The 26,921-nt window shown below is 37.5% G+C and overlaps 1 protein-coding gene across 3 annotated transcripts in view; it reads right to left on the bottom strand.

The window, feature by feature from the left end:
- LOC111074873 (unconventional myosin-VIIa) overlaps nt 1–26,921 on the bottom strand; it is a 348,050-nt gene that overhangs the window by 128,878 nt on the left and 192,251 nt on the right. For all 3 annotated transcript variants that reach the window (XM_041594218.1, XM_041594219.1, XM_041594220.1), the window contains one exon: nt 20,177–20,400. In XM_041594218.1, the coding sequence (XP_041450152.1) occupies nt 20,177–20,400 (224 nt within the window). The remainder of the gene's footprint in view (nt 1–20,176; nt 20,401–26,921) is intronic.

Here is a 26,921-nt window from a genome sequence, read left to right as displayed (position 1 = left end):
GAGTGCGGACGAGTGTGCCAGAAATGGATCGGCCAAGCCAATGGCGGACGCAGTCAGCAACATAAGGAGACCACTACGAGACATCATCTCGCAGATGATGGGCCGAGCCAGAACGAGATCGGACAGGAGGTGGAACACCACACCAAACTGTGAGATCTCTCGCTCGCTCTGGCCCCACTACGACCTTAAACGCACCAAGACTCTCCTAAGCTTCAGGAAGAGTCGGGTGCGAACACTGACGGGAGTTATAACGGGGCACTGTGTCATCGGCCGCATGGCCACAAGGTACAGACTGCCCCACCATGACTTCTGCCGCAGCTGCGGGGACGAGGAGGAAATAGAGAGCATCCAGCACCTTCTCTGCAACTGTCCTGCACTCATGGGGAGACGTCACCGAATACTCGGTGGCGCCTTCTACGAAGATCTGGACAGCCTGGCAAACATGCCTCTAGAGAAACTGGTGCTCTTTATAGAGGCCTCGGGATGGTTCGCGAAACCTCCCTAGGCACCGGACAATATCCCGTGACGAGTGTGGGCATCACAATGGGCAGACTTGCCTCCGAGTGACCTCGACTTCAGTCGAGCAGCCCTATAAACCTAACCTAACCTAACCTATGGACGATGATCGGTTTTTACCAAAAATTTGGTACCGTATAGGTATGGGCTCAAATATGTGATTACCCAGTGAATGGCTGCTAATTCTTTTTCTGTTGTTGATATATTGGATTCGCCTTTTGCGAATGCCTTAGATGCATATGCAACTTTTAGTTGTTTACCATCGTACTCTTGACTTAGTACTGCTCCACATGCGAACCCGCTAGCATCTGTGGCTAAGCAAAATGTTTTTTTGAAATCTGGGAATTGTAAGATTTGAGGGTTTATAAGAGCCTGTTTAAGATAGTTGAAAGCTGTACTGCATTTTTTAGTCCATATAAAAGGTGTATTTTTTCTACTTAATCTTGTTAGATTGCGAGCTTGTTCCGCAAAATTTGGAATGAATCTTCTATAGTGCAACAAATCTTTTAGTTTCGTCTGCTGATGTTGCTGTTGCGTAGTTTTGAATTAATGCGAATTTGGTGTCATCTGGTAATATTCCCTGAGCACTTATGCCCCAAGTATGTTACTTCGTGACTGAAAAATAAACATTTATCTGGGTGCAATTTTAGATTGTATTTTCGCAGATAGGGAATACATCTCTTAGGTTTTTTAACATGTGTTCTTCGGAACATCCCAATACGACTAAGTCGTCCATGTAGAGGAATGCTTGTGCAGGTGATAATCCAGCAAATGCCATGGTCATCATTCTTTGGAATGAGTTGGCGCAATTTTGAGGCCGTAGGGCACTCTTTTGAATCTATATGTACCGTTGTATGCTGTAAAAGATGTGACATTTCTTGATTGTTTCTCTAGTTCAATTTGGTGGAAACCTGATGTTAAGTCCAAACAAGAAAAATACTTTGACCTTCCCAATTGATCCAAAATATCATCTATTCTTGGTAGTGGGAATTTATCGGCTACAAGTTTTTTGTTTATGCCCCTATAATCAACTACCATTCTCCATCGTTTTTGTGGATTGCCCGGTAGTGATTTTTTCGGTACTAATAGCAATGGGCTCTTATATGCGGATACAGAGGGCTCTATTATATTATCTTTTATAATCTTTTTTTTATTTGAGTATTTATTTCTTCTTTTTGGCTTTGGGGTATTCTATAGTTTTTTTTATGTAAACTGGCTCATCGTTTATTAGTTTTAATTTTTGTTTATAAAAGTTGTTTACTGTTATTGATTCAGTTTCCAATGCAAATATATCAAAGTATTCAGAACAGAGTGTATTCATCTTATAAATTTTGGAAAGTTTTTTTTAAGTTTTTCGTGATTTCTTTATGTTTGTCTATCTTTGAGTTTTGAATGTCGTCAAAATTTTCCGTTTGAATATTTGCATCGGATACTGTACAATTATTATTGCAAACAAGCGTTTTTCGCATTTTGATTGACTATCTACAACGCGGACATTTTGGTTATTATTTGGTGGATTACCTTTGTTTCGGTAATAGCACCGAGCGTTGTAGTTTACGCGGAAACCTCGGGTACCCTGGAAACGTCCTCTGTTTCAACGATACCCTCTATTTGAATAGTACATCACGGTATCCGTTCGTCCAGTTCCTTTAGTGCAACTGGAAACGAATTTCGATACCGCCGCGCTGATTGTCGAGAAAGTGCCAGCCTGCATTATTTTTTTTTACCTAAGAAATTCCCATTCCATTCCTGATGGTAGTTAAATATCTGAAGTTTGTAATTGAGTTTAAATTAGACTGTCAAGTTCATTAGCATGGGACATATACCTTTTCTTAAGGCTTTTATGATGCATATTGTATATTTTAATTACTAAGTTTATCGACGCTAGGATAACCAATATCAAGAGTAGAAACCACAATTCATTAATGCTTTCGGTGTGGTCAACAATTTGGATCTTGTTTACCACATTGGCGTTTGGGTTTTCTACTTTTGACTGTGTTTTTCCCATCTTTATTTATTTACTAGCAGACCCGCGCGCTTCGCTGCTTACTAAATGCATTTAATGTTTAGGTATTCATTGAAATTAAACAATGATAACACTACTCGACAAAATCGAACTTTTTTTTTCCTCAAGGATCCAAACCGACTTTTTCTGATAGATATGGGGATTTAAAATTTTTTAAAGAATTATGGTTTTTTTCTATGGCAGAACTTTTTTTTGAAGAATTTTTGAAGTCTGGTATTTTTTTTTTAAGCTCTTTTCAGATGTAGCGCTTGTTTTTTTCACATGGCTCTAGTATCTTTCAACTGGTTGTAAAGAACTTTGCTATTTTGAAAAGATAATTAAAACAGCTAGAAGTTAAGCCCAACTACTTTGTGATTTCAGCTTACCGTCTGGGAAATATAAAGCATTGAAAGGCAAAAATTATGATTTTTGTGCGGTATTTTTTACGAAATTTTGACTTTAAAAACTCAGGAAAAGTCGAAAAAAAATTATATCATGTGTCCTCTATTTTTTTGTGTATAGGTGCATTAGGTGGGCAGTTGAGCCCGCAACCATCGAAAAGGTATTTTTTGTTCATTTTTTTCATTTTTTCCCAGACGGTAAGCTGAAATCACAAAGTGTTTGGGCTTAACTTCTAGCTGTTTTAATTATCTTTTCAAAATAGCAAAGTTCTTTACAACCAGACGTAAGATACTACAGTTATATGAAAAAAACAAGCGCTACCTCTGCAAAAAGCTTAAAAAAAAAATACCAGTTTTCAAAAAATTTTCAAAAAAAAGTTCTGCCATAGAAAAAAAAAAAATATCATCAACCCATTTCTAAGCCCCAAATCTTTAATAAAAAGTTGGTTTTGTTCCTTGAGGAAAAATCGTGTTGACTAGTGTAATCAAAAGCAACAAATATACTTTCAAAAATTGCAATTTTTTAAGAAAACAATACAAAAAGGTATAAAAACAAAATCTATCATAAAATGTTCTGTTCTGAAGAATGATACAAAATTAAATGAGATGGTCGTCCAAACACACACTTTTGAACCAAATTTAAGATTTTTTTAAATTAAATTTATTTGTGCAAACCATGCCACGTTCTCTGGATATTTTTATACCCGTACTGAGAAAAGAGTTAAGGGGTATATTCTATTTGTAGTAAAAGTGGATGTGTGCAACGCAGAGAAGGCAACATTTCCGACCACATAAAGTATATATATTCTTGGTCAGCATCAATAGCCGAGTCGATATAGCCATGTCCGTCTGTCCGTCCATCCGTCCGTCTGTCCGTCGTAATGAGCGCCAAGATCTAAGAGACTATAAGAGGTAGAGAAACCAAATTTGGTTTCCAAACTCATGTGATATCACACTGCTACAAGTGTATTTCAAATTTTTGCCCCACCCCCTTCCTCACCCACAAAGGACGAAAATCTGTGGCAGGCACAATTTTAAAGATACGATAAAACTGAAAACGCAGTATCGTAGAGAATGCCCATATCTAGATTGCCTAATCTGAATCAGATCGGATCATAATTATAGCCAGAATGAAGAAATTTTCAGTTGCTTCCCCCGCCTATTTCAGCCAGAGACACGCTCCTCATTTTCCTTCTCGCTCGCACACTCTGCCGTGTTCAGTGCGCGAGCAACCCCTAGCGGAGTAAATGTAGAATATAAATGGTAAATTTATAATCTACATGTTAGATGTAAAATATACATTGCAGATGTAGATAACAGATGTAGTAAAAAAATGTAAGTTGTAAAATGTGTTTTCATTAATTCTAAAAAATCATATGCTCAAAATGTATATACTGACTAAGTACGGGTATAAGTAGAGTCGCGTAACCAGAAGCGACTCACACGTTCCTTCTCGTTTTTATACCCGTACTCAAAAAAGAGTTAAGGGGTATATTAGATTTGTGGTAAAAGTGGATGTGTGTAACGCAGAGAAGGAAACGTTTCCGACCCCATAAAGTATATATATTCTTGATCAGCATCAATAGCCGAGTCGATATAGCCATGTCTGTCTGTCCGTCCGTCCGTCCGTCTGTCCGTCTTCTTGAGCGCCTGGATCTCAGAGACTATAAGAGTTAGGGTAACCAAATTTGGTTTCCAGACTCATGTGATATCACACTGCTACAAGTGTATTTAAAAATTTCGCCCCGCCCCCTTCCGCCCACACAAAGATCGAAAATCTGTGGCAGGCACAATTTTAAAGATACGATAAAACTAAAAACGCAGTATCGTAGAGAATGCCCATATCTACCAGATTGCCGAATCTGAATCAGATCGGATCATAATCATAGCCAGAATGAAGAAATTAATTTTCTGTTGCTTTCCCCGCCCCCTCCGGCAAGAAAACTAACCACTGATTCTCTTTCTCGCTCGCACACTCTGCCGCGTTCAGTGCGCGAGCAACCCCTAGCGGAGGAGATGTAGAATCTAAATGGTACATGTATAATATACATGTTAGATGTATAATATACATAGTATATGTAGATGTAGATAACAGATGTAGCAAAAAAATGTGAATTTTTTTTTTTTTCTAAAATTCAAAAAAATTATAATCTCAAAAATGTATAGACTGACTGAGTACGGGTATAAGTAGAGTCGCGTATAAGTAGAGAAGCGACTCACACGTTCCTTCTCGTTTTCTTAAAATATTATATTTTTATACCCGTACTCAAAAAAGAGTTTAGGGGTATATTAAATTTGTGGTAAAAGTGGATGTGTGTAACGCAGAGAAGGAAACGTTTCCGACCCCATAAAGTATATATATTCTTGATCAGCATCAATAGCCGAGTCGATAGAGCCATGTCTGTCTGTCCGTCTGTCCGTCTGTCTGTCTTGATGAGCGCCTGGATCTCAGAGACTATAAGAGCTAGGGCAACCAAATTTGGTTTCCAGACTTATGTGATATCCCACTGCTACAAGTGCATTTCAAAATTTCTCCGCCCCACAAAAGACGAAAATCTGTAGCAGGCACATTTTTAAAGATACGATAAAACTAAAAACGCAGTATCGTAGAGAATGACCATATCTACTATAAGAGCTAGAGAAACCAAATTTGGTTTCCAAACTCATGTGATATCACACTGCTACAAGTGTATTTCAAATTTTTGCCCCACCCCCTTCCTCACCCACAAAGGACGAAAATCTGTGGCAGGCACAATTTTAAAGATACGATAAAACTGAAAACGCAGTATCATAGAGAATGCCCATATCTAGATTGCCGAATCTGAATCAGATCGGATCATAATTATAGCCAGAATGAAGAAATAAATTTTCAGTTGCTTCCCCTCCCCCTCCCGCCAACGACAACGCAACTCATTTTCCTTCTCGCTCGCACACTCTGCCGCGTTCAGTGCGCGAGCAACCCCTAGCGGAGGAGATGTAGAATATGAATGGAACATGTACAATCTACATGTTAGATGTATAATAGACATTGTATATGTAGATGTAGATAGCAGATGTAGCAAAAAAATGTAAAATGTAAAATTTTTTTTTTTTCTTCTAAAATTCTAAAAAATTATAAGCTCAATAATGTATATACTGACTGAGTACGGGTATAAGTAGAGTCGTGTCCCCAGAAACGACTCACACGTTCCTTCTCGTTCTAAATGTTCTTATTTCTAATCAATATTTTACATACATCAAGATTCATTTATTTTAATTGTATTTGTTGTTTTTGTTGTTTTTAGTAATAGTAGTTTTTAGTATTTATGTGTCTTTAAATTTTTCCTAAATTGAGTTGGGTTGCTTAATGACTTAACATGATGAGGGAGCTGATTCCATATGCGAATTGTATTTATAAAATATTGCCGTTCCGAATTCAATGTTTTGTATAGAATGCTCTTTATGTTGTTGGTTCGTGCAGAGTTAGCGAAATTAAGTTTCTGGTAAAGGTATGCCGGTTCTTTAGTGCAAACTACTTGATGTAAGAAAATTAGTGTTTTATAGTCCAACCATTTCAAAAAGTCTAGTTCAAATATCGTAAAATCTTTGTCTGATATTCTGTCTCTCCTGGTCAACTTGGTCGACCCATTTTAATGATCTATTAATCACATACCCTAAGTTGCATGCCTTTTCGAAGTATTCAATCGGTGTATTACCAATTTGAAGCCATCTTAGTGCATTTATATTCACTATCGTTTTGTTTTTATAAATAACAAGACATTTAGACTTGAGGGATTGAGGGAAAGTCCAATATCATTAGCCCAGTTGCTAATTTTGTCTAGTTCCCTATAACACACATTTATACAATCATTCAGTTCACATAGAGGTCCACCAACATAGAGTTGGACATTATCTGCACACATATGACAACAAGACTCAGACAATACAGATGGCAGATCGTTATATATAACAAATAACAATGGTCCAAGAACTGATCCTTGGGGTACACCACGTTTAACAAATAAAGACGCTGACTTCTATTGCGCAGGTATGAGGTCATTAATTTTAACGCCGTTGGAGAGAAGTTGTACTCATTGTGTAGTTTTCCAACTAAAATTGCATGATCAACGGTGTGAAAGGCCTTGCTAAAGTCAAGTAGTGTCAGGAATGTTATTTTTCCCTCATCCATCTGTTCTCGTATATCCTCTACTATTTTTATAATGGCTGTTGTACAGCTTCTATTTCTCCTAAATCCAGACTGATTACACTAGTCAACACGATTTTTCCTCAAGGAACAAAACGAACTTTTTCTTAAAGATTTGGGGCTTAGAAATGGTTTGATGATATTTTATTTTGGCAGTTGAGCTCGCAACCTTCCAAAAGGTATTTTTTGTTCATTTTTTTCATTTTTTAGGTTTAGTTAACGAATCTTAGCTCCAAAGTCTCTCCATAGATTTTAATGAGCGATACCTTGAACGACGCCAAATTAATGCACCTATACACAAAAAAATAGAGGACACATGATATAATTTTTTTTCGACTTTTCCTGAGTTTTTAAAGTCAAAACTTCGTAAAAAATACCGCACAAAAATCATCATTTTTGCATTTCAATTCTTTATATTTCCCAGACGGTAAGCTGTAATCACAAAGTATTTGGGCTTAACTTCTAGCCTTACCTAATTACCTTTTCAAAATAGCAAAGTTCTTTACAACCAGACGTAAGATAATAGAACTATGTGAAAAAAACAAGCGCAACCTCTGAAAAAAGCTTAAAAAAAAATACCAGACTTCAAAAATTCTTCAAAAAAAAGTTCTGCCATAGAAAAAAAACCATAATTCTTTAAAAAATTTTAAATCCCCATATCTATCAGAAAAAGTCGGTTTGGATCCTAGAGGAAAAAAAAAGTTCGATTTTGTCGAGTAGTGTTATCATTTAGTATTTTGTTCTCTGTCAGAAAGTCACTGATCTGTTTTGCCATTAAGTTTTCAAAGGCTTTCGATAGCATTAGGAGATTTGAAATAAGACTATAATCTATTGAATTTGGTTTTTGGATGGGCATGATTTTAGCTTCTTTACAGATGCAATGCGCGGAGATGTCGAATCTACATTGTTTACGTATAATCTACATTTTAGATGTGTAATCGACATTGTAGATGTAGATAACAGATGTAGCAAAAAATGTAAAATGTTTTAAATTTCTACATAAATCATAAGCTAAAAAATGTATGTACTAACTGTACTGTTTTAAAAGTAGAGTCGCGTCCACAGAAGCGGCTCACACGTTCCGTATTTTCAGTTGCTTCCCCACCTCCACCAGCAAGAGACCACGCTACTCATTCTCTTTCTCGCTCGCACACTCTGCCTCGTTATGTTACGCGAGCCCCCGCTCACTGAAAAGATGTAAAATATAAATGGTACATGTATAATCTACAGGTTAGATGTAGAATATACATTGTAGATGTAGATAACAGATGTGGCACCTAAAATTTTTTTAAATTCTACATAAATCATAAGCTCAAAAATTTATATACTGACTGAGTACCGGTATAAAAGTAGAGTCGCGTCCCCAGAAGCAAATCACACATTCCATCTCGTTTTAATATGTTTTTTGCCGAAAAAATCATTCACTTCGAATAGCCGCACATAAGAATTAATCTATGAATAATGGATAACGAGAATCTAAAAGCTCTCTATAATGGCTTTTTTTTTACTCGTTAAGCCTTGTCCCACCACCGCAAATAAGGGAAATTTTTCACACCAAGTCACGGGTGCATGCACATGAGTCTGTTGTCGATCACAGGATCATAGTTAAATTTGAAAGCAGTCGTGACGAAATTATGTTGCTTAAACGGGCTGGAGAACATCGACGACAGACTAAACAACCACTTTGTCTGGAGTTGCTTGGCATTCAGTCCAAGACCCCTTCTACATCAATGAGCATCTCAATAAATGCAGATACACCATCTTTAAGAGGCCATGAAGAAGAAGAAGCGTAACGTCTTGTCAGCCGTCTTCACCCGTCGCGCTCTTGTCTATGCTCGGCAAAATGTACATGGCGAATTTGTTTGCCTTAGGAGCATGAAATCTCTCTCAACCACAATAATACTACTCGACAAAATTTTTTTTTTCCTCAAGGAACCAAACCAACTTTTTCTGATAGATTGGGATTTTTTTATAGTTTTTTTCTATAGCACAATTTGAACAGTTTTTGAAAACTAGTATTTTTTAAACTTTCTACAGAGGTAGAAAATTTGGAAAATTTGGGGCGCAAGCTCGTGCGTAATCCAGCGCTGTATTCAAAATATTCGGCATTTATGAAAGAGTACCTGTCCCTTGATCATATGTCTCTGGTGCCCAAAGAAGATAAGCACAAGTGCAGATATTTCTTGCCGCATCATTGCGTCATTAAAGATTACAGCTTCACGACATAGATGAGAGTCATATTCGACGGCTCTGCAGCTACCACATCTGGTCTCTCTTTGAATGATCTCCTTTTGTAAAGTCACACCATTCAAGCCAAGCAGTTTCACACTCTCATCCGTTTTCGTACATTTTGCATTGCTCTTACAGGTGATATCGGTAAAATGTAAATGTGCGTGCGTGTCTCAATGACTCACACAATGCTCCAATGCATATTGTGGCAGGACACGACGACATATAGATCTGCAAGCTAAACATTGTCCCCTATGGGACTAAGCCTGCTTCGTTTTTATCTATACGAACTATGCGTCAGCTGGCCATGGATGAGTCGTCTTCAAATCTATTGGGTTCGGAAACCATTCAACAGGACTTCTACGTGGACGATATTATATCTGGGCAATTACGTTGAGGAAGTGCTGGATATTATGCGTCAAACCTCGGATCTTCTTGCTCGAGGCAATTTTCAATTGAGGAAATGGTTTTCCAACTCTCCTGATGTTCTTCGTGAAGTCCAAGATTTCAAAAGGGAAAGTTTTCTGAAGCTCGATGATGGCAGCGATGTGACCATTGGACTCATCTGGGAACCCCATAAGGACAAGTTCTTGTTTGGTTCTTGGTTACCCCACAAATCGGTGTTGGCAAGCACAGTGAGCTTTCGGTGTTGTCAACCATTGCACAGTGTTATGATCCTATGGGATTCATAGGATTTCCTACGGAAATCATCATGCAGCTGCATTGGGATGAAAGTTTTCCTCAGACTTTGGAATCGGCTTGGGGGTCACGATACATTTCTAACAAGTTTTTGCAATACAGCAACTTACGAGGGGCATGAATTGGCGCTATGTGCCAACTGAGATGAACCCAGCTGACATTCTGTCAAAGGGAGCAGCGCCTCAGGAGCTCTTGCAGTCTAGTCTATGCGGGGATCGCATTCGGGTGCATGTACATTGTACACACTAGGTACTTGACCGTAATAAATTATACAGTTTATTGCTTGATCCTTACAGAGGGTTCTCGTTTGCAGGTGCTATTGTCTATTCTTAGAGGCTAATGTAATTTTCTTGCAGTCCTATTTTAAACATATGAAATGACATTGACAATTATAAATATGAGTATTTGTATGTGACAATGTTTAGTATTTTCTTGTAATATTATGTAGACTTAGTTCAGCGACTGAACAAATGGCTTTCGCCTTCTTGCAAGGCCCTCCCCAAATTCAGTCTTACGGAAATAAGACATTGAGTATTTCTGTTGTCTGAGCGTGTCGACATTTCGCTTTCGTTTAAGCACATCAATTTATTCTGAGTCATGATGCGCATTTTTGGATACGTTCATAAGTTCATCAATAAGAAAAAGTCACTCAAATCTTGGCTTCGATGCACGCCACCTAATTATTTTACCCAGGGATCATTCATTGAAGTTCGACATCATCACGCACATTCATCGGAAGCATCACCATGCTGGTCAGCAGTCGCTACTGGGATCGAGCGTTGCGGAAATGCATCATCTGCTGCAGATCCAGACCTCGTCTTATGGAACACATCATGGCTGACCTACCTTCTCTTGCATTCAGCGTCACTGGAATCAACTACTGCGGTCCCATCTATTACGACCAGATGGGCGCAGTCGAACGCCTACAAAATGCTACATCAGCGTCTTCTTTGCAACAAAGGCCGTCTGGTTGGAATTGGTAAGGACCTCAGACCTGCTGGATTTTTGGGTGCTCTCAAACGCTTTGTTGCCAAGCGCGCCATGCCCGATGCATTTGGTCGGCGGCTGTTTATGAGCGAAAAGCATCGTGCTGCAGTTCAAAACCATGGCATCAACAAAGGCTTCGACTGGGGGGGGGGCCTTGGGGGCCTTATGGGGGGCATCAGTAAGGATGGCCAAGCAGCATTTCTATCGCTCCGTGGGATCGTAACTCTTTGGCTTTGACGATCTGCTGACATTCGTCTGTCAAATCCAGGCTATAATAAATTCTAGCCCTCTTCTCGCAATTTCAGAAAACACCGAAGATCTTAGCGTCATTACCCAGGACACCCCAGGGGGGAGTATGTTTGGAGCAACAGCCGTTAATAGCTCTTAAGACTTTTAAATTACATTGTCACATCTATCTCTTATACGGAAGCTCTTAAGTTATCAATTGTCGCGCAAATTGCAAATCGCTCTCTCAGTGCATACACACTCGTTTACGTACATACATATGTCCCTCTTCCTGCTTATATTGAATTGCTTTTCGAACGCATCGAATCGCAGTTCCCGGCCACGGCCTCAAACCTTGTAAAACACATCGAACAATAAAAACATTATTAAATTTACCAACGAGGTATTTAATTTGTAAATTTGGAGTCAGAATTGCCGAAAAAGATCGGCAGCTTCCAACAGATATAAAGCGACAAAAATTAGAGGGTATGCGTGTTGAAATTTTTTGTTCGAAAAATAAGGGAAACTCTAATATGTATACATATACAACCAATTTTTTATCCCTCGTTTTATAATTCCTTTCGTCAACTTTCTATCACCACACGGTTCACATACTGATGGCTCAAAGTTTGAAGGTCGCGTGAGCGTTGGAGTCTACTGTGATGAGGCTGATCACTGCATCAGGCTCTCGCACCACTATAGTGTGTTCCAAGTGGAGGTTGTAGCAATAAAAGAGGTCATTTCTAATTTCTTTAAACTCTCTCTAGATGTAACCTTAGTGCACAGGAGAATCGATGGTAATGATGATGCTGACGAACTGAACCGGAAGGGCAGTACCACAGCTCTCCTTTCAGCTAGGGAATAAGTAGCGATGCCATTGTTCAAGTACAGGATTCTCACGCTCGAAATTTTCGAAAAACATTCAAACAAACCATTTAAGCAAACCCTCACCTGCAGAATCTTGAGATCGATATGGCCATGTTAATCCAAGAAACGCTCGGCAGTTGTATACAGACTCAGCAGAGTACAATGTTCCACAGTAACCCGATCCATCACGGGAGATTTGCATAGACTTTTGCAGAAGTTGTCGGAATGAGACCTACTGTACGGTTTTCTCACTTCTTCTACCACTGCCCTTGGAAATCGTAGACTTCGGTGTCTCGGGGTCCCTTTCGTAACGGACATCTCGGAACATTCCGAAACAACACTAGGGATCTTGTCGAAATACATGGAAACCCCATATGGGTTTTAATTGCACTAAGTTATTCAACACGGACTAGGCAGTGAGATGCCGTACCAAAATGGACCTGTAACAGGTCAAAGCGAGCTGGGGAGAGGTCTCGTCCCTCTCTCTACTTACCGCATTAATATAACCTAACCTGTATGTTTAATACATTTATTGCTATATGTATCAATATTGATCTATATCAGTAAGTTGGCATAATTTACAGATGTCGTCTGTCCTTTACTTCCTGAATTTTTCTTAAATTTGTATTTTATTTCAAATTGTATGAGATTTTTGAAAATTGTAATTCCAAAAGTTATTGGGTTGTAAGATGAAGATCAAAAGTACCTTACGACCTATGCACAGACCTCCTTAATATACCACAAAAATTTCATGAAAATCGTTCCAGCCGTTTCGGAGGAGTTCAACCACAAACACCGTGACAAGAGATTTTTATATCTTTTTAAGATAACATCTCAAAAACTCAGACGACTGTTAATTTTTAAAAGAAAATTTACTGATGCAAGGTTTTTTTGTATTAATTCATCAGATTTATTGGTAAGTCTCTGTCTGACTGTATGTCCGTCTGTCCGACCGTCCGTCCATCCTTCTGTCCGTCTTTATGAGCGCCTAGATCTCAGAGACTATAAGAGCTAGAGCAACCAAATTTTGTTTCCAGACTAATGTGATATCACACTGCTACAGTTGTATTTCAAAATTTCGCCCCACCTCTTTCCGCCCCCACTCAGGACAAAAATCTGTAGCAGCCACCATTTTTAAAAATACAATAAAACTAAAAACGCAGTATCGTATAGAATGACCAAATCTACCAGGTTGCCGAATCCGAATCAGATCATTATTATAGAAAGAATAACATAATTAATTTTCAGTTGCTTCCTCGACCTCCTGCAGCCCGAGATCATTTCTACATAAATCATAAGCTTAAAAATGTATATACTGACTGAGTACGGGTATAATACTATAATACTAGGGGGCAAGCCCCCTGCTCACTCGCTTCGCTCGTTCGCCAACCCCCAAGTTTTCTAAAGTTATTTATTTTTGTTTGTTTTAAATTTGTATCATTTTATTTATATCCATAAAAACATAGTATCGTATATGACAGTGTTCCGCAAAGCGTGTGCCGCGGCACACTGGTGTACCGTGGTCATCGGCTGGTGTGCCGCGGAAAAAATATTAAATAGGAATACAGAGAATATAGTTAATTTATTATTCAACCAGTCAATCACAACTCTTGTACGAATAGTAACTAACAGTTAATTTGAATACAAATTATATTAAGAACATGACTTTAAATAGGAAAACTTTTTATTAGGGTATTCATGTCAATAAGTAATGATATTTGAAATACATACGTATTAAAGCATGCATAAGTATGCATGTATGTATATGTGCTCAGCAAACGAGCTGCCTGATATTTTGATTACCGAAACTAGGGTTGGGGCACGAAAATACTTTTGGTATTTAAGCTGTTATTTAATATTTAAAGCCAAGTACTCAGATCGAAAAAAACACCTCGCGAACAGAATCAGGGTTGATATTCGTATGAAACCGATAAGAAATGTTTTAAGGAAAAAACTGTTTTCTAGGCTCTGTACGGAAGGCAATACTCAGATCAAAAAACAAAAAGGTCGGTATATATTGGAAAAGTATCCGAAGTATATGCTTGTTTTTTTGGTATGTTTCGACCCACCTCGAAAAATATATCAATTTGATATAATTTTCCAGCAAACACGAAGCAAACATTGCAATAAGAGAACAAAAAACCAAATGAAATATTTAAATAATGAAGAAAAATAGAATCTACCTAATGCAGTATTATATGAATGACAATTATATGGATATTATAATTTATTATTTTTATATAATTTTTATAAATATAAAACATATATTGTTTTCAAAACATTTTTTCTTCGCTGTGTCCGGCCGGGGGCGTCGCCATCTGCTGCTGCTGATAGTCAGACACATTACCGTGCCAATAAAATATTGGGGAGCCTAGGATATGGCTGCGGAAGAGCGGCCCCAGCCGAAGAAGTGCATTTTATTAACTTTAAACAAAACTAAGCAGCTGTCTGAGCAGAGTAACCGTTCGGAATGCAGTGCACACCTCTGGTCACACACTGGCTGCTCGAAGAATATATGACATTCGTTTGCTGGCAAACAGTTTTTCGATCTGAGTACTAGGCTTAAATAAATACATATTACTAAGAAATTAAATATTAAGATTAATACAGAGAACATAATTATTGTATTATCCAACCAAGCAATCGCAAAAGCTTTTTCTAAAAAGAAGAAAAGGCATTAGCATATTATGTTTTCGGCTCGGAAATCTTGTGCTATGCACAAGTACACACACATATGCATGTACTTGCAGGTTCTTTGCGTGCTCAAACATGCAAGCGAATTCTAAATATTTTTCCAGATTTGTACTCAGTTTTGAACTCGTGCGAGCAAAAAGCGTGGATTTGGTATCATATTAATCGTTATAAATTTTTTTATAACAAATAAATTGCCAATAATACGTTTTTATAATGGAAAAATTTGTTAAACGTACCGCAAGTTTGTCATGTGAAACTAATATATTGCCAGAAGAAGCAGAGTCAACGAAAAAAAACCTAAGATTGTTTATCGCAAATATGATGAGAGCTATGTCAGCTATGGCTTTATTTATTGCGGAGACGAGTTATGCCCAGTTCCAAAATGTTTGGTTTGTGGAGAAACTTTGGGCAATAATTCGACGGTGCCGAGTAAACTTTTACGACACTTAAATACTAAACACCCAACGTTAGCTAAAAAAGACAAAGCATTTTTTTTACGTATGAAAGACCATTCAAAGAAACAAGCAACTCTTATGACTTCGTCTTTCAAAACATCAGACAAAGCGCAAAAAGCAAGCTACTCGATCGCTAATATGCTAGTTAAAGCCAAGAAGCCTCATTCTCTCGCTGAAACTTTAATTATACCTGTCTGCAAAGAAGTTTTCAAGATTAGCTATGAAGTCGTTAAGGAAATCGAAAAAATACCGGCGTCAGCAGATACAATCTCTCATCGCATTGATGATATTTCAAAGGACATTGAATCAACGTTAATTGAAAAACTACAACTTAGTGGAGTTTTTGCGCTACAAGTGGATGAGTCTACTGATATCAGTGGTCACGCACATCTCATCTCAAATGTGAGGTACACTGACGGATGTTAAATAAAAGAGGACTTTTTATTTTGTCTGCCACTACCCGGTTACACCACAGGAGAAGAATTATTCAAAGTAACAGACCAGTAATTCAGTGACCATAATTTGGAATGGAACAACTGCATAAGCATTTGTACAGACGGAGCAGCAACTATGACGGGAAAAATTAAAGGTTTTTTAACCAGGGCTTCTGAAAAAAACCCTAACATTAAAAATGTACATTGTTTTTTGCACAGGGAGGCACTGATGACAAAATCTTTGCCTGATGAATTGTTGTCTGTCCTACAATAAGTTGTTAAAATTGTCAATTACATCAAGTCGCGACCGCTGAACTCTCGTCTGTTTAATGCAGTCTGTCAGGAAATGGGAGCAGATCATCGGTCACTTCTTTTTCATACAGAAGTACGATGGCTTTCTCGGGGAAAAGTTCTATCTCGGATTTACGAGCTTAAAAATGAGACCCAGGCGTTTTTAGAGGCCCAGTGTTCCGATTATGTTTCTGTGTTTAAAAAAGAAGAATGGCTGGCCAAACTTGCATATCTGTCTGACATATTCACTCATTTAAATCAGCTGAACAGAAAAATGCAAGGCAGAAACTCCAATATTTTAACGTCTTCGGACAAAATTGAAAGCTTTCGCGCTAAGTTGGTGCTATGGATCAGCCACGCTGTCAATGGAAATAATAAAATGTTTAGAAAATTTCATGGCTGCTGATTCAGAAAAAAAAGTGCAGGCTTTGATAGTGAAGCACTTGGAGCTATTAGCTGAAAAAATGAATTGTTACTTTCCAAAGTGTGACCTGCAACCTATCGACTGGGTACGAAATCCATTACCATATTACCATTTGCCACAACGTACTTATGCGAACTTGGATTTTCAACTCTCACTACAATCAAATCGAAAAAGAGAAGGAACGTGTGAGTCGCTTCTAAAGACGCGACTCTACTTATACCCGTACTCAGTCAGTATTTACATTTTTGAGCATGATTTTTTAGAATTTTAGAATTAAAAAAAAAAATTTTACATTTTACATTTTTTTGCTACATCTGTTATCTACATCTACATATATTATGTATATTCTACATCTAACATGTAGATTGTACATGTACCATTTAGATTCAACATCTCCTCCGCTAGGGGTTGCTCGCGCACTGAACGCGGCAGAGTGTGCGAGCGAGAAGGAAAATGAGTTGCATGGTCGTTGGCAGGAGGCGGCAGAGGAAGCAACTGAAAATTAATTTGTTCATTCTGGCTATAATTATGATCCGATCTGATTCAAATTTGACAGTTTAGTAGATATGGGCATTCTCTACGATAATGCGTCTTTAGTTTTATCGTATCTTTAAAAATGTGCCTGCCACAGATTTTCGTCCTTTGTGTGAGCGGAAGGGGGCGGGGCGAAATTCTGAAATACACTTGTAGCAGTGTGATATCACATAAGTCTGGAAACCAAATTTGGTTTCGCTAGCTCTTATAGTCTCTGAGATCTAGGCGCTCATCGAGACAGACAGACAGAGAGACAGACAGACAGACAGACGGACAGACAGACATAGCTATATCGACTCGGCTATTGATGCTGATCAAGAATATATATACTTTATGGGGTCGGAAACGTTTCCTTCTCTGCGTTACACACACCCACTTTTACCACAAATCTAATATACCCCTTAACTCTTTTTTGAGTACGGGTATAAAAAAAGAACGACTGAGAACGATAAATGAGGAGATGCGAGCAGCCCTATCTATGATTGCTCCAAATTTTGATCGCCTGTGCTCAGTTAAACAGGCTCACATTTCTCACTGAACATGTATAATATATGTACATTAAATATGTATTGGTATATTGATTCTATAAATTTATAAAAATTAAATAAACATTTCTTTTTTCTTTGGTGTACCTTCATAATTTCTGGATTTGATAGGTGTACCGTGAACACAACAAGTTTGCGGAACACTGGTATATGATACTCCCAAATTAAAAATGTGTGCATGAGGTAATCCTCGCTTTTTCCATTCAACTAAATACATCCAGCATTTGTTTGACCGAAAACATGAAATTTTGTAATGAATCTCATTTAAGACTTCAATTTTCGTTTGAATACACATGCTGTGCTGTCATTACGATGCATTGAGTTTCGGCCTGTTAATAATAAAGAAGTTATCTCCTGCCACTTTGGATTACATGTAAATAAACACAGTCGTCCGCACTCCCGTAAGAAAAACATAGCATCCTGTATGTATTATTGCATATAATGATGGTAGAATTATAGAGCTACCAATTTCTCAGGGTTCGCCATTGTTGATAGCGTCTCTTAAAGAAATATATGCTTCTGCACGTATGAATTTCAGTCGTCCACTTTATATCTTTGCTTACATGTCGACAATAAATTGTTGGCACAGCTCACGACATCGAAGAATAATGTTATCCTGATCGACTCCTGTTGCGGGATCTCGTTCTTTAATATTACTACAGATCCATCTTGTCCCTTCTAGTAAACTATTGAATATTGGAGTGCGTCATAAACAATAGTCACTAGACACGACATTTCCGCTGTGGCCTTTCTGATAGATTTCGTCATTTAACATTTTTTAAAGAATTATGGTTTTTTATGGTTTAGGACAAAAAGGACCAGTACTTTTGGTTTTACCGAGTCTTTGGTATGGATATACCTCGGATATATACCCTACCTGTTCATATCCAATTAGGCTGTAAATGTTGTGGACAGCTAATTTTACTCCAATGCTGTGGAGAAAACCAGATTTTCACGGCTGTGAATGTTTCTTTAGTTCATTCAAAATAACTGGAATCGGGAGATCCATGAAATGGGGTCACCCGAAACAACCTGGTCAAGGCCTTACGCTTTCGTGCTCCTCCTTTAGAGGAAATACCGCAACTAAAACGCAAAATAGAGGAGATGTCGTTTTCGTCGCATTGTACAATCAGGAGACTATAAATATTGGAAGCCTTTTTCACAGGAACAATTGAACGATTTGCTGGGGGTTGACAGACGTAAGGAAAGTTGAAAGGCTCTTTTGTTACACAATGGAAACCAAAAGGCGTCTGTTCCTGAAGGAAACATATCAAACAATGGCTAAATTTTATGAAAATATAAAATGAATTAAAGTTTGAAGACGCTATTTTACCACCATTACACATTAAGCTGGGACTAATGAAAAAGTTTGTTGAAGCCTAGATAAGGAAGGTGAAAAAAAACTGTTTTTCCACCTCTGTTGCTGGCAAAAGATAAAGAAGGCGTATTTGATGGCCCCCAAATTCGAAAACTACTAAAAGATGATGGATTTGAAAATATTTTATTTACGAATGAAAACGCAGTCTGGAACTCATTCCGACTTGTCACAACAAATTTTCTTGGTAACAGCAAGAGTGATGATTACGTTAATATCGTTCAAAACCTTATGAAGAATTATGAAAAAATTGGAGCCAACATGTCCTTAAAAACCCATTTCCTGCACTCCCACTTAGATTTTTTTTTCCGACAAACCTAGGGGACGTTAGTGATTAACACGTAGAGAGATTTCACCAACAATTAAAAGCTATGGAACGACGGTATCAAGGTGTTTCGAATGAGAATATGTTGGGCGACTATGTGTGGACTCTCATAAGGAAATCTGATTCGATTGACAAAGGATGACAGCCACAAATCTTAATTTACTTAATCTACTTAAGCAGTAGAAAAACTAATTTATCACATAAGTTTAAAAACTTGTAGCAACATAACACCAAATAAAAAACAAAAAACACAACGAAAAAAGGCACTGTCAACAACATTTAATTCCAAAGGAATTCAGGTACAAAACATTCAACCCCTTTTCGTTTGCTTTGTGCCCAATCGGCAGTAGGGCCCGCAACCTTCCCAAAAGTATTTTTTTTTTTATTTACTTATTAATGAACAATACCTTAAACGACTCCTAATTAATGCGTCTATCTAAAACTAAAAAATGCATGCCAATAAATATTTATTTTCGACTTTTCCTGAGTTTTCAAAGTCAAAAATTCGGAAAAAATACCGCAAAAAAATTATCAATTTTGTATTTGAAAGCTTAATATCTGCGAGGCATTAAGCTGCAGATACAAAGTGTCTGGGTCCGATTTATAGCTGCATTTGCCAGCTATAACTGCAAAGTTCTATGCAACCAGATATAAGATACTTAAGTTATGTGAAAAATAAAGGCACTACCTCTGAAAAAACATGAAAAATATCAGATTTTAAAAAATTCTAAAAAAAAAACTCAACCATTAAAAAAAAAATAATTCTTAAAAAATTGTAAATTCCGAAATCTAACAGAAAAAGCATTTTGGGACACAGCAGATGTCAGCGTGTCGACTAGTGTAATCAAAAGAACATTAAAATGTTCCATCTAAAGTTTACCGTCGGGGAAATATTAAGCTTTGAAATTAAAAATTGATTTTTTTTTCTGAGAAAGCAACCCTTAAATTTGCGGTGTTAAAGTTTTAATTCGGTTAAATAAAAATTACCTGAATAACAATTTACTTGGCTGAAAAGCGACAATTAATAGACACATTAGCAACCAAATTCGATCAGTCCATTCTACATTTGGATTATTTGTGGATTGTCGAATGCATTGTACGAAAATTTCGTCACGTATATCTTCTCTTTCAATTCCCAATCCAATAATATACTGAATGATTTGAAGCTCTCGCTCTGCATTGAGCTCACCACGCATATATTTCCACAATTCCTAAAAAGAAAGAAAAGTCTTAATAAGTGAAATTTTAAATGCTAGCAAACAGAATATATTTTCAAAACCCTATGATTTTCTCTAAACCTTACACCTTACATTACCAAAATTAAAAAACATTTTTCAGATAAGGCATAGGGGAGCCGTGCAGACCGTAGTCGACCCGATTATGATGATGAACCTTGAACATTTGGGCGAAAAAATGGAATTGTTGCGTCGAATTGGGCAGTTTAGTCGTTTAGAACAAAAACGGGAATTACACGAGCTGGGCTTTTACTCTGCCGCCCTGTTCTACGTAAACGACCAGTTGACGAAAGCAATGCATGAGATTTTCAAGTAAGTAATGCAGATGAAAAAGCGTAGGATAATAAGCAGCTGTTTTCACCAAGTGAGTGGATTTAAAACGGATCCAAGCTCTGAACCACTGCGTTTAGTGACTCAAGAGTAGGTTCTTTCGTCGCAGGCTGATCTTGGGTAAAACAATTCCATTCGTAATTTATAGTAGTCTTAGAAATCCTATTTATTCATATCCTTCCTATAAAATGCAAGATGTAATATGCAAAATGCGTACGTATCTTACTTTTCCATCTCAATATTTAAGACGTGCAGGAACAGAATACCAATTCTAAGCTGAACAGTCATGCGATGAGTATCTGAGTATCTGTCACGTCAATGCACAAAGCCTGACAAAAAAGATAGATGAATTAAACATTTTATTTGTTTTCTCTCCTGTTGATATAATTTGTGTGTCTGAAACGTTTTATGTCTAGTGGTTAGAACTTTTTTCGATCGGACGTTATGCTGGAGTGGTGATCTATGCTAGCGTATGGTTAAAATCTAGGGTGTTGCTTAGACATCATCCGGGACGTGCAATAGATTTTCTTCTAATAAGCGTGAATAGTACCAAAAGTACGACTGACATCCTAATAGGTCGTTTTTATCGTCCGCATCGCAACACTGAATACTCTGATATGTTAAATGTAATCAACGATTAAAGGCTGCCCGCTTTATATCTGTATATAGGAACGTATATATGCTCAGCGCTGCTAATAGCGGGGAGCGCGAGGGGGATCGTATGCGCGTGAACTGTATGTGTCGTCAAGCTATGGAAATATGCTGACGATACATTTATGTCGCTCGAGGTATAACTTGGGTGATCATATTATGTTTCACTCAAGTTGTGTCTGGGACTTTGTTTACGTAACTGCAAGAAAGTGTTACAGTGTATATTCTTTAAGTACCGTTGGTACAGTGGGTACTAACTATATACGTATACTACATCTCCCTCCTTTTAAGAAATAACGTAATATAATGAAGTTATTTCAAACAATATTTTCATCCTTATGGATTAAGGTATATGTTAATATAATCTATATGAATTTGTTATACCCGTACTCAAAAAAGAGTTAAGGGGTATATTAGATTTGTGGTAAAAGTGGATGTGTGTAACGCAGAGAAGGAAACGTTTCCGACCCCATAAAGTATATATATTCTTGATCAGCATCAATAGCCGAGTCGATATAGCCATGTCTGTCTGTCCGTCTGTCTGTCTTGTTGAGCGCCTAGATCTCAGAGACTATAAAAGCTAGGGCAACCAAATTTGGTTTATCAGACTCATGTGATATCCCACTGCTACAAGTGTATTTCAAAATTTCGCCCGCCCCCTTCCGCCCCACAAAAGACAAAAATCTGTGGCAGGCACATTTTTAAAGATACGATAAAACTAAAAACGCAGTATCGTAGAGAATGCCCATATCTACCAGACTGCCGAATCTGAATCAGATCGGATCATAATTATAGCCAGAATGAAGAAATTTTCAGTTACTTGCCCTGGCCCCTCCTGCCAACGACAACGCAACTCATTTTCCTTCTCGCTCGCACACTCTGACACGTTCAGTGCGCGAGCAAACCCTAGCGGAGGAGATGTAGAATATGAATGGAACATGTACAATCTTCATGTTAGATGTAGAATAGACATTGTATATGTAGATGTAGATAGCAGATGTAGCAAAAAAATGTAAAATGTAAAATTTTTTTTTATTCTAAAATTCTAAAAAATCATAAGCTCAAAAATGTATATACTGACTGAGTACGGGTATAAGTAGAGTCGTGTCCCCAGAAACGACTCACACGTTCCTTCTCGTTTTTTTTATACCCGTACTCAAAAAAAAGTTAAGGGGTATATTCGATTTGTGGTAAAAGTGGATGTGTGCAACTCAGAGAAGGAAACGTTTCCGACCCCATAAAGTATATATATTCTTGATCAGCATCAATAGCCGAGTCGATATAGCCATGTCCGTCTGTCCGTCCGTCCGTCCGTCCGTCTGTCCGTCTTGATGAGCGCCTGGATCTCAGAGACTATAAAAGCTAGAGCAACCAAATTTTGTTTCCAGACTCATGTGATATCACACTGCTACAAGTCTATTTCAAAATTTCGCCCCGCCCCTTTCCGCCCTCACAAAGGACGAAAATCTGTGGCAGGCACAATTTTAAAGATACGATAAAACTAAACACGCAGTATCGTAGAGAATGACCATATCTATCTGATTCCCGAATCTGAATCAGATCGGATCATAATTATAGCCAGAATGAAGAAATTAATTTTCAGTCGTTTCCCCCCGCCCCCTCCGGCAAACGACAACGCAACTCATTTTCCTTCTCGTTCGCACACTCTGCCGCGTTCAGTGCGCGAGCAAATCCTAGCGGAGGAGATGTAGAATTTGCATGGTACATGTAGAATCTACATTTTAGATGTAGAATATACGTGGTAGATGTAGATAACAGATGTAGCAAAAAAATGTAAAATGTAAATTTTTTTTTTATTCCCTAATTCTAAAAAATCATAAGCTAAAAAATGTATATGACTGAGTACGGGTATAAGTGGAGTAGCGTCCCCAGAAGCGACTCTCACACGTTCCTTCTCGTTTTTTGTATATTTATATATGGGTACGTACATATATATTAAGTTGAATTCTATTATTAGGGTCATGGCAATGACAAGATTGATTGATTAATTGATTATGAAATAAAAGGTTGTAATCTATTTTTATGCATTTTTGTTTTTTGTCTTTTATATTTGATATTATTATATTGTCTTTATCTCCTATACTATCTACTGTATATGGTCCAGTATATTTAAAATCTAATTTGTGACCTGTTTTGTTTTTCAACAATACCTGATCTCCTATTTTTAACTTGAAACTTAAAACGTTGTTATCATAATTAATTTTTTGTTTTTCTTTATTTGATTCTAACAGTAATCTTGCTATTTTAAATGTTTGTTCTAGTCTATGTAGACTTTGATTCCTTAGCATAGTCATCTATATTATATATGGGTTCTATCCTATCTATGCTATTAAAATGTGCTGGTAAGTTTGAGGACTTACCGAAAATTAACTCATATGGACAGTAATTGTGTGCCATGGAGGGTGTTGTGTTGAAACAATATACGAAGTATTGTTAGCCATACATCCCAATCTGTTTTATTAGACGAGGTGCATGAAAGTATAAACTCATTAAATGTTCTGTGGCTTCGCTCCACGGTTCCTACAGTTTGGTGATGATGTGCGGTGGATGTTATGTTTTGAATATTTAAGTTTTTACATAAATCTTCAATTATTGAATTTGTATATTCTGTTCCCATGTCCGTTATGAACGTCTTCATTGGACCGTACTTTAGAATAAAATCTTCAGGACGAAATCTCCTCCTCCTTTTGCTACAGTATTCGCACTTTTATTTTTTACTGGTATGGCAACAAGGTATTTCGTCAAGTCACAGATTAAAGTGACTGCGTATTCATTTCCTTGCTCTGAGTTGGGTAGTGGACCGATCGTATCCACTATTACTCTATCAAAAGCCATTTCTGGGGGTTCTGTTAATGTCAAAGCGGTCTTTGTATGTTTCGTCGTTTTTGACATTTGACATTTGGTACACAACCGGCTTGCAGTTCAAGTCTTTGGAAGAGCTGAACTAAATCGAGAATTCCATTGGTATACATATCGCTAACATCAATTCTTGCTATAACTTTTTTTCCATGTTTAAATAAACATTTCGAGTCTGTTATTCGCAAGGTCACTACTTTTCGTACTTCATCATTTACAATGACTTCATATACGTTGGGCTTAGAAGCTTTATTTCGATTTTGCCTAGGCAATTCTACTTGTTCTTTTCCTGCGAACGAATTTGTCTGTTTACTTTGGTTTCTGGTAATGACTTTCAGTATATTTGCTGTTATGTTTTTTAATTCTTTTATTGTTATTCGTGACAGTGCATCTGCCACTAAATTGTATTTGCCCTTGAGATACTCGACTGTAAAGTCGTATTCTTCTAATTCAAGCCTCATATGTGTCAATTTGGAACTGGGGTTGACCATTGAAAATAGATATGTAAGTGGTCTGTGATCTGTTTTGACAGTGAAATGTCTACCATAAATGTATGGTCTGAAGTGTGTTATTGCCCAATGAATTTCTGCTAATTCCTGTTCAGTAGTACTCTTGTTACTTTCGGCCTAGGTAAATGATTTGGATGCGTATGCAATAGGAAGTTGGAGGTCTTTATGGTTTTGAGTTAAAGCCGCTCCACACGCTTGCATACTTGCATCCGTTATTATACAAAATTCTTTTGTAAAGTCTGGGTATTGTAACAGAGTTGGTTTGATAAGTTCATCCTTTAAATGTAAGAATGCATTTTGGCAATCATCTGTCCATATAAATGGAACATTCTTTTTACATAATCTAGTTAAGTGCCGTGAATAGTCGGCGAAGTTTTTAATAAAACGTCTGCATTGAAAAATGCAACGAATCGTCTAGACTGGATAGTTTTTGATGACGTCATATTTCTTGTCATCTGGCAAGATTCCTTTATCTGTGTATTTATGACCAAGAAAGGTCACTTCATGCATAAAAAATGGACATTTTTCTGGATGTAATTTGGGGTTTTGTGTTCCACATTCCTCAAAAATATATTTTAAGTTTTTAAGCATATGTTTTTCGGAACAGTCTTTGGTTGTTCCGCCCATATATAGGAATGCTTGCGAAGCTTCAAGTCCAGAGAATGCAATAGTCATCATTCTCTGAAATGAATTTGGAGCTATTTTTAAACCAAATGGTAGTCGCGTGAAGCTATATGAGCCATTGCTCGTTGAAAAAGACGTTATATTACGTGAACTTTCTTCTAGTTCAATTTGATGAAAACCTGACTTAAGTCAAGGCATGAGAAGTATTTTGCTCTACCTAGTTGATCCAAAATGTCATTCTAGATAATGGAAATTTATCTGACAGGAGTTTCTTATTGATTTGGCGATAGTCAATTACTAATCGACATTTCTTTTGATCTGAGCCTGAAAGGGCTTTCTTTGGGACAAGTAGAAGTGGGCTGTTGAATTCTGATACTGATGGTTCGTTTTGGTTGTGATTGTCGTTTCTTAAATTCCCTACTTGCTTTTGAATTTCCTCAACTTCAATAATTTTTTATGAGAAAATTGAAAACATTTTTGGTTAGCTGAGCTATGACAGTTTGTTCTCTGATTTTTGGGGTTGTTTGAACTACATTTTAATTCGAAAGTGATTCATATTGTAAATTATTTATGTTAATGAATTGATCGGCACGTGTCTGCTAGTGTACAGACAATGGGGACTGTACATTGGGCCTTCGCAATCCGTTGGGCATCGGCGTGGGCGTGTAGGGTCTTCGGTTCTTATCATATATTCCTCTGTTTCAGGGGGCATAGCGACATATCTCCACGCTCCACGCATCTCCGCTGAGATATGACGCCAAACTCCGCGCGGAGATATGTCGTTTTTGAAACATATGTCCGCCCAGAATCTAGCGGAGATATGACGCTAACGTCCGCGTGGAGATATGTCGCTATGCCCCCTGAAATAGAGGAATATATGATAAGATACGGAGACTTTAAAAACATAGACAATGACCTGCTGGTCGACGAATTTCACAGACTAAATTGGACAAAAATATATTCATTGCCCAGAGTAGGACCAACTGTACATCTTAGAAAATAACGTTCGTCATCTCTACAATATGTTTGCTCCGCTCATGGTCAAAGCTATCAGGCCAAACGAAATTACGTTATTTAGCAATGACATTCGGCGTGAAATACTGCTTCGAAATAAAGCGAATGACAAGTGGAAACGCTATAAATTTGGATAAAACTTAAAGTCGTAGGCAAACAAAACATTCAGAGTCCTGATTAGTCCGATGTTGAGGCTTTAAATTCCAATTTTGTGGATCCAAAAGTACCTGAAGTCACTTTGAACAGGTACCAGTCCTCCGTACCTGATGGAATCTGGGATAGCAACTTTAGTTTTATGTGTGTTGACCAATGTGACATCCTAGAGTCCATCCTTAAAATTAAATTAAACGCTGTCAGCCTTGATGATCTTAACCCAAAATTTGAGAAAATACTTTTTCCATTACTTATATTACTTATATTACATAACTTAAATTTTCAACAATGCCTTAGCCTCGTCAATTTTTCGAAATCACTGGAAAAAGCCTTTTTAAC

The sequence above is a fragment of the Drosophila obscura genome, unplaced genomic scaffold, assembly GCF_018151105.1.
Source record: "Drosophila obscura isolate BZ-5 IFL unplaced genomic scaffold, ASM1815110v1 contig_216, whole genome shotgun sequence".
In the NCBI taxonomy this organism is placed as follows: domain Eukaryota; kingdom Metazoa; phylum Arthropoda; class Insecta; order Diptera; family Drosophilidae; genus Drosophila; species Drosophila obscura.
The sequence above is the reverse complement of the archived record's forward strand: the minus strand, read 5'-3'. Positions and strand labels throughout refer to the sequence as shown.